The sequence below is a fragment of the Haplochromis burtoni genome, unplaced genomic scaffold, assembly GCF_018398535.1.
Source record: "Haplochromis burtoni strain Fernald_Lab_line unplaced genomic scaffold, NCSU_Asbu1 Contig_108, whole genome shotgun sequence".
Taxonomy (NCBI): domain Eukaryota; kingdom Metazoa; phylum Chordata; class Actinopteri; order Cichliformes; family Cichlidae; genus Haplochromis; species Haplochromis burtoni.
In genome coordinates this window covers 91,777-99,373 of record NW_024582469.1, presented here as the reverse complement: position 1 = coordinate 99,373, position 7,597 = coordinate 91,777, and the positions used below count along the sequence as shown (strand labels likewise).

At 43.8% G+C, this 7,597-nt stretch overlaps 1 protein-coding gene and 1 non-coding gene across 2 annotated transcripts; one reads left to right on the top strand and one right to left on the bottom strand.

Annotated features, from left to right (window-relative positions):
- Positions 1 to 866: 866 nt before the first annotated feature.
- Positions 867 to 5,838, bottom strand: klhl11 (kelch-like family member 11). Its single transcript, XM_005928206.3, has 2 exons — positions 4,977 to 5,838; positions 867 to 3,290 (listed from the first exon to the last, which is right to left on the bottom strand). The coding sequence occupies exons 1-2, from the start codon at positions 5,534 to 5,536 to the stop codon at positions 1,706 to 1,708; spliced, it is 2,145 nt and encodes a 714-aa protein (XP_005928268.1). The 5' UTR covers positions 5,537 to 5,838; the 3' UTR covers positions 867 to 1,705.
- On the top strand, positions 3,741 to 3,823 carry trnal-cag. Its single transcript has one exon. It is a non-coding gene; the product is annotated as a tRNA-Leu (tRNA).
- Positions 5,839 to 7,597: the final 1,759 nt, after the last annotated feature.

Sequence of the window (7,597 nt, the reverse complement as noted above, 5' to 3'; positions counted from 1 at the left end):
AAAGTACATGACAAGTATTTGAGCACTCTTCCATATTTAGAACATTTGGAGTTCTTCAGAATAAAAGTGTGCTGTTTTTAGACATTTTACACAAGAGTACACGACAGCTAAATGTGTCACATGTCACACAGGGCGATCGTGGCTCAAGAGTTGGCAGTTTGTCTTGTAATCGGAAGGTTGCTGGTTTGAGCCCCAGCTTGGACAGTCTCGGTTGTTGTGTCATTGGGCAAGACACTTCACCCACCGCCTACTGGTGATGGCCAGAGGGGCCGGTGGTGCGATATAGCAGCCTCGCTTCTGTCAGTCTGCCCCAGTGCAGCTGTGGCTACAACTGTAGCTTGCCTCCACCAGTGTATGAGAGTGAATGAATAATGGAATTATGCAGCGCTTTGAGGTTCTCAAAAAGCGCTATATAAATGCAATCCATTATTATTACATTTGATCTAAAATTGACCAAACTGGTACAAAAATCTAAACACAGCTTCAAAAATACTGAATGAGTTTCTCTTTATTCACTACACCCAGCATGGTATGTTTGAGGGGGTCACTAAACTCAAAGGAACGCTCTTCAGAAGTAAAGCTAACATTCAAGGTCCTTTAATGCAGTAAGAACAATAAATCAATGGTGTCACTAAGGAACAGGTCTTATTTTTATTGGCACAGTGGGGAAATGATAACCATTCACAAAAATAACACATCGTCTTGCTGGTTTAGTGTATTAAGCACATTTAAAAATCTTTCCACAGTGCAATGTTCATATGTGCTTTCATTCACCGAGACAAAAACACTAAACAGATTCTGCCAGAAGCGTAAATGCAGAGCAAACACCAAACAAGTCCATTAAAACCCACAAACCAAACATTTACACAAAGTTACTGCTGTCAGTGGCTGGATCTGTTAGCGGTTGTCCTTGCGATGTGAAATGGGAAAGCGTCGTATTTAAACACAAAATCCGATACTTGGATTATCATTGTGGTATTTAGTCCATCTTTCCAGAAATCGTATATATGAAATAGAGTTTTGTTTTTTTGACCAGCTTAAAATAAATCACACACACACATCCAAAGTCAAGCTGTCGCACAGCGTGTGCTTTTTGTCAACATTCAGTCCTTGCTACGAAATTGTGATTGTCTGTTTAGGCACAGAGTATACGATCATCACTATTCCAATGCATACTGTGCAAAAAAAACCCTCAATGACAACAACGGAAAGGAAAGCAAACAGTTAAAGCAGCTGATACTTCTTTTCTAAGTTAGCTATTGAATTAGTTTTTGTAATTCATGATTTCCTTCTAACATACATCACAATAAATAGACATCGTTTACTTTGCCAAGTATGCTTCCTGACACAAAGTTTTCTCATGACAGTTTTGTTGTTTTTGTTTTGCACACACAGGAAACATTGACATCCTTTATCTAAGATGCTAACAAAGGCCGCGGTTTAAAAAGCTGAGCTGTGATTTGTTTCGCAAACAAAACCAACAGCAGTCTTATTTGCTGGCACGATAAAAAGTAAGGCATGAGGCCAAAAATGATTAGACTCATTGCTTCCTTCACTGCAAACCCGCTTCAGGAAAAAATGGCGCAAACATTTCACCTCAATTAAGGTAAAATAAAATAAAATAACTGAAACAAAGTCTTGAGATGACAGCAAGGCATTTATCAGCAGATGAAGTGCTAATGACTTAAAGCAGAATATCTGATTCTTAACATTCAATCTGAGACTGCATTTGCCTCCGCAGGCTGAGGGTGCGCCGATGGAGCTGCTGCATCTGTTGCATGCGGTCTCGCTGGCGAGCCAGGTTGTGGGGGACGGGGTAACGCTGGGAGCCATAGAGGTACTGGTACGGGATGCGAACGTGGCAGGCCGCCGCACGGCAGCGTGGCTGGGGCAAGGGCGGCAGCAGCATCCAGCGCTTCCTCTTGGCGCAGTAGCGGTAGGCCTCCTTGCGGTACTGCTTTTCTACGTGGTTGCTGTTCCTCCACCCGCCGATGATGAAGATGTCTTCACCCAGGTAGCAAATGGCTGCGCCCTCCAGGCTGAGGACCTCTGACGGGAGGCTGTCGAGGATGTCCTCTGAGATGTTTCTGCTTATTTTCTGCTGGGCGGCCTCATGTGTTACCGTATAGTTCTTGGGGCAACAGGAAGCTGTGTGATAGAAGTTGCTGGATGCAACAGCCATTTGAAAACTACAATAGGTATCAATAAGCGGTAACGAGTCCACTTCCTGCCACTTGCGGCTTTCTGTATCGTAGCAGGTGGTCACCGTGCTCAGCCCATCATCGCTGTCTATATCTACGGGGGTCCTGGCCATTATGTACACATAGCGATCCTCTACGCTCACTGTTTTTACATCTCGCAGGATCTTTGGCGCTGGCTCCAGATTGAGCCACATGTCCTGCTCAGGTTCATAAATGGAGACATCCTTGAAACCTGGACTGAAGTTGCCATGGCCGCCGATGATGTAGAGTGTGTCTTTGATGCACGTGAGGCCAAACGAATGCTTGCGTGTGGTCAGGCTGCTGACCGACTCCCAGCAGTTAAGGTTAGGATTGTAGCGCTCCACCATCTTGGCGAAGCTGGGCTCCATTGAGCCCGCCACATAAAGGTGATTCTCGGTGACAGCAATAGCATGTCCATCGAGGTGGTTGTGGATGTGTGGCAAACTGACCCAGCGATCCTCAGCAACAAAGTAGCCCACACATTCGCTCAAATAATCTCCTCCTTCCGAAACACCACCCACTACCATGATCACATCCATGTTCTGACCGTATCGAGGCTGGATCGTCGCCTCGTAGGAGTCACCGAGATCTGAATCAGCCTTCTTGGGGCTCTCATAACGAACAGCGTGGACCTCGAGCGCACTGGACACCAGCTCCAGACAAGCCGCGCTGTTTGCCACTAAGGGCTCCTTCCTCACGACACGCGTCAGGTAAGTAGGAGCGATCTGTGGCAGCCTTAAAAGTTTAAACAGGTCCTCAAAATGCTTCTCTCGCTCCTCTGGGTTGTGGTGGACCCATTTCACGATTGCCTCAAACAACTCCTGCTCAGACTCCACGGTGATTTCTGCATCACACAGCCAGTCTCGCACCAAGTGAAAGGGCAGTGTGAAGAATTCCTCGTTGTGAATGACTTTGTGAAAGTTTCTCCTGATCGTCTCGGCGGCTCTCTGAGCGAGCTGGTTCAGCGTGTACATGTGTGCAAGGCTGTGCACGGCTACGCAGTTGGACATGCTCAACTTCCTCATCAGGAACTCTCCGCAGAAGGTCTTCAGCTGCCCCAGCAGAAACCTGACAGAGTGAGATATCAAAGTTACAGCATACGAAAAATGTTATATTTCCTTGCCACATTAACTTATTATTAATCTCTGGCTCTCTTCCACAATGTGTCTTTTATCCCGTCTTCCTCCCACCACCTCCCAACCGGTCGTGGCAGATAGCTGCCCGTTCCCGTTCTTCCTGCTATAAAAGGGAATTTTTCTTTCCCACTGTCACCAAGTGCTTACTTAAAGAGGATCCTTTGATTGTTGTGGTTTTCTCTGTATTATTTTAGGCTCTTTACTTTACAATACAAAGTGCCTCGAGGCGATTGTTGTTATGATTTGGTATATAACTAAAAGTGAATTGAATTTCATTGAATTAATTAAAAAATACTGACTCTCTATGTAAAGTATTTTATGATGGTATAAAAATTTGCACAGGCAATAAAATCTGCGGGTTGAAGGAGAACAACTCTTGAGTGTCAGGATGGCTGAGCGGTCTAAGGCGCTGCGTTCAGGTCGCACTCTCCTCTGGAGGCGTGGGTTCAAATCCCACTCCTAACAAGCAAGTGTAACAATCAAAGATAGTAGTTTAAGTCCTGACTTGTGATGGAAGCACTTTGAGTAGAAAGGTGTGGTCTAATTACTCAGCACTACTGGTTCAAACCACACCTGCAACTTTAAACTCAAGCTTCATGCCTGTGGAGTTCTGTGAATGTATCTTCAATTATTTTTTGTTAGACAGCAATATGACAACCTGCTCAAACAGCCTCGCTGAGACAGACTCCCAGGATAAAATCAATACCACGATACAATGTTCTATTCAGCTGTCCAGTAAGCTATAACACAGTGCCAAGGAGCCACCATAAACCACATCAGGACCTTGAAACTGAAGCAGATAACAAAATTAAGCCAATAGTTCTTTTACAATGATGATTTTTGTAACCTGAAGGTTAAAAATTGTTATTTTTTTTACATTTTTTCGTGGATATAATAGCTCTAATGAAGAGTAAATAATAATAGCAAAGATGTAACCACGCAAGCTGCCACACCCTTACAGGTCCATCGACATAGGAGTTGTCAACCATGCAACTTCTAAACACTTAAGCCTGATAATAACAGTAATAATATGTCCACCACACCCGAAGGCCAAAAATCAGTGCAAGAGATGCTTGTGTGGACCACATCTACTATAAAGAGATAAGCTGGTTTCTTGCTTTTCCTCTTAATGAAACAGAATTTAATTTGGCATCTATTACTGAGCAAAATGCCAAAACTCACATCCAGCTTCACGAGAATAATTGTTACTAATTTGCTTGACCCTCTATTATAACAAACTGCTATATATATCCGCTTATTGGTTGTACAAAACAAATTTAAATATATCAGTTTGATCCTTGTTTTGTTTTTTGTTTTATTTTTTAGGGAAAATTTCAAATCAATCCATCCATCCATTAATCTATTTTCTTCCGCTTTTCTAATTCAGGGTCGCAGTTTGTGGAGCCTATTAGATACTCCTCCGTTGATGAGAACTGGGTCGTTGTTTGCCCCCTCACTGGACGTCAGTTTTTAATATGACCCTGCTAACTAATTCTTGTAATGACAGCATACAAAGTCACGCCACCTGGTGTGACTTACATACTTCCGCATATAAGCAAAGTGAAATCCACAATCTGATTCACCTGCGGAATAAATTAAAAATAAATGAATAAATCACCTGTCTGCAAGTTCCAACACTTCATGCACATTGGCAGTGGTCACCCTGACTTCTCCCGTGTACATGAACTGTACGACACTTTCCACAGTGTCTGTGTCGGGTCTCGTGCCCGAGCTCCAGTCCTTTAGCTCCACTCGCCCGGATCGGGACTCTGAAAACTGTCCCGACAGCAGCAGCATGAAGTACTGCGACGCCGCGGATAAAACCGAGCGGTGCGCGGATACCGTCTGGACCCCGGGCACGGCTCCCGAGCTGAACACCAGAGTCACGTCGCAGAACAGCCCGGCTTTCCTCTGCTCGTTCTGCCGCCGGGAGAGCTCCGAGCAGTAGGCCGAACAGGTGAACTCCTCGGCCTCCTCAGGTTCGCCGTCACCTGTTAGCGCTCCCTGCACCGCCCCGCCGCTGGTGCTGTTGCTGCGGCCACGCTCCTCCGTATCCTCCGCTGCTGTTGCCATACCGCACGGGGTGATGCTCAGAGGCAAATGACAGCTCCGAACTATCTTCGGGAATAACTCACAGGTGTACCCAACACATGTAAACAAGCATTCGGAGACTGACATGCATGCGCTGCGTTCAGAGGCTTGGTGAGAAAACAGGAGCGCTCACTTCCGTCTTCAGGAATATTCCAAAGGTGCGGTGATTTTTAGCTGGCTGTCAGGGAGAGGTCCTCAGATTCAAGCTAACACATCCACATCTCTGACGCAAACAGTGCAATGTGTGACGTATTTAATTGATGTGGCGTTATAACGTATTGAAGGGTCTTTATTTATTTTTATTTTTGCAAGAGAACTTTACCTTTGTTTAAGGCTGTTGCGCGCATGCGTGTTGCCCGTTATCCGTCTGCCGGTGATGTGCACTTTGGCATCTTGTGATGAGGTAACATCAGGGTCATAACTGTATAACGCTTTAAACTGGTAATAAGAATTCATGCCTGAGTTAGGCTATACATGGATGATAAAATAATAAAACTGTGTTTCAGCTTGAGTAACAACAAAACCAGGTTTTTATAGTTAACGAGATGGTGGAAAAAACATTTTGGTTAAGTAAAACTAGTCTTTGGGGTTGGGGATAACTGAATCGTTTCAGCGAACCTGGAATAAATAAAGTCAAATAAAAATACAGAGGAAATTTCCGCAGTTTAAGTATCTGTTTCTAAATTGTAGCACAACCTGCCTGATGGAAGTGTTTGAGATTTTGCAAAATCTTGCCTCTGACATATGCTCTCCATACACTAATAATTAAAAGGTCTAAAACTAACACTGAAACAAATAAAAAACTAAACATTTTCAAACAACGAAAACTAATCTAAAATACGAAAATACACTCTGGAAACTAACTGGCGCTAAACTGAAATTAAATCTAAAGAGTCCAAATGAAAAAAAAACAAACAAACCTACAGTCACTGCAGAAAAAACAAGTGTCTGTGCACACAAAAGTAAAATTGTCTTTTTTTCATTTAGTTGACCCAAGTCAGACAAACATATCTAATTAAACAGAGTGAATTCTGTATGTGCCCCTCCCTTAAAAATAAAAGCCCACACAGTCTGCTTACTGAGAAAGTGTTATCGCCCCAAGGAAAAACTAACTGGTGCAAATTATTCCTGGGTCTTAGAAACAAATTATTTAAAAAAGGATGGAAATTCAGGATTATTTCCATCACTTTTCCTCGGAGAGATCATAACATGCAGCAGTGACAGAAGTGAAAAAGAATCCAAGGGTAACAGCAAAAACACACCTTTGCATTGACCATGACGAAAATGAGAGGAACACAAATCATTAATCAACTGTGAATTTATATATATATTTATATATATTTTCCCCTCTTGCCTTGCGAAAGGTCTTTATCCTGGTGGGTGGATTGTTTGAGAGGAATCTCTGCACCTGGGGTCTCATCTCGTGTGATAGACCCCAGCTTCTATGGATCTTATGCTCAGAGCTTGTTCATGCACTGCCATGATTAGTACCTCTGTGCTGTCTTTCAGTCCAGCCACTGGTAGGATTTCGTGATGTCAGCCACTTCCACTATCTGCAAGTGGTACATAAGGTGCAGGGGCCTGTCCTTCCATGATGGTTTCTCTTCCTGGACCTTTTCTTTCTTGGGTTTCTGTCGCCTGAGATATTCACTAAGCACACGGTTGCTTGTGGCCATCTTCTTGATGTATTCATGGATGTTCGTTGTCTCATCCTGGACAGTGGTTCTGACACTCAGTAGTCCCTGGCTTCCTTCTTTCCGCTTACTGTACAGTCACAGGGTGCTGGATTTGGGGTGAAACCCTCCATGCATGGTCAGTACACTTCCTGTCTTGATGTCTGTGCCTTCCATTTCCTCCTTTGGCCAGCTTATCCAATCACCAGATAAGCTGGCCAAAGGAGCTGACTCCTCCTCTTTACAGGTATTTGGAGATTCATGATTTCCAGTTGCCTGTGGGATTCCCAGGTACTTGTAGCCATCCTCAATGTCTGTAATGCTGCTCTCTCGTTACCATTCGACTACACTTCTGCAGTCTGAATGACATCCCAATATATCCATCTTTCTCTATATATCTATATGTGAATACACATTTACATCCAATTTACCTTTTTATTGATATACTGTGGTATGACCTGAAGAATGAAGTTCT

Coding starts and splice junctions, on each gene's coding strand:
- klhl11 (XM_005928206.3), bottom strand. CDS start 5,536: ATGTCAGTCTCCGAATGCTTGTTTACATGTGTTGGGTACACCTGTGAG. Junction 3,291..4,976: donor GTGTTGGAACTTGCAGACAG/GTGATTTATTCA, acceptor TCACTCTGTCAG/GTTTCTGCTGGGGCAGCTGA.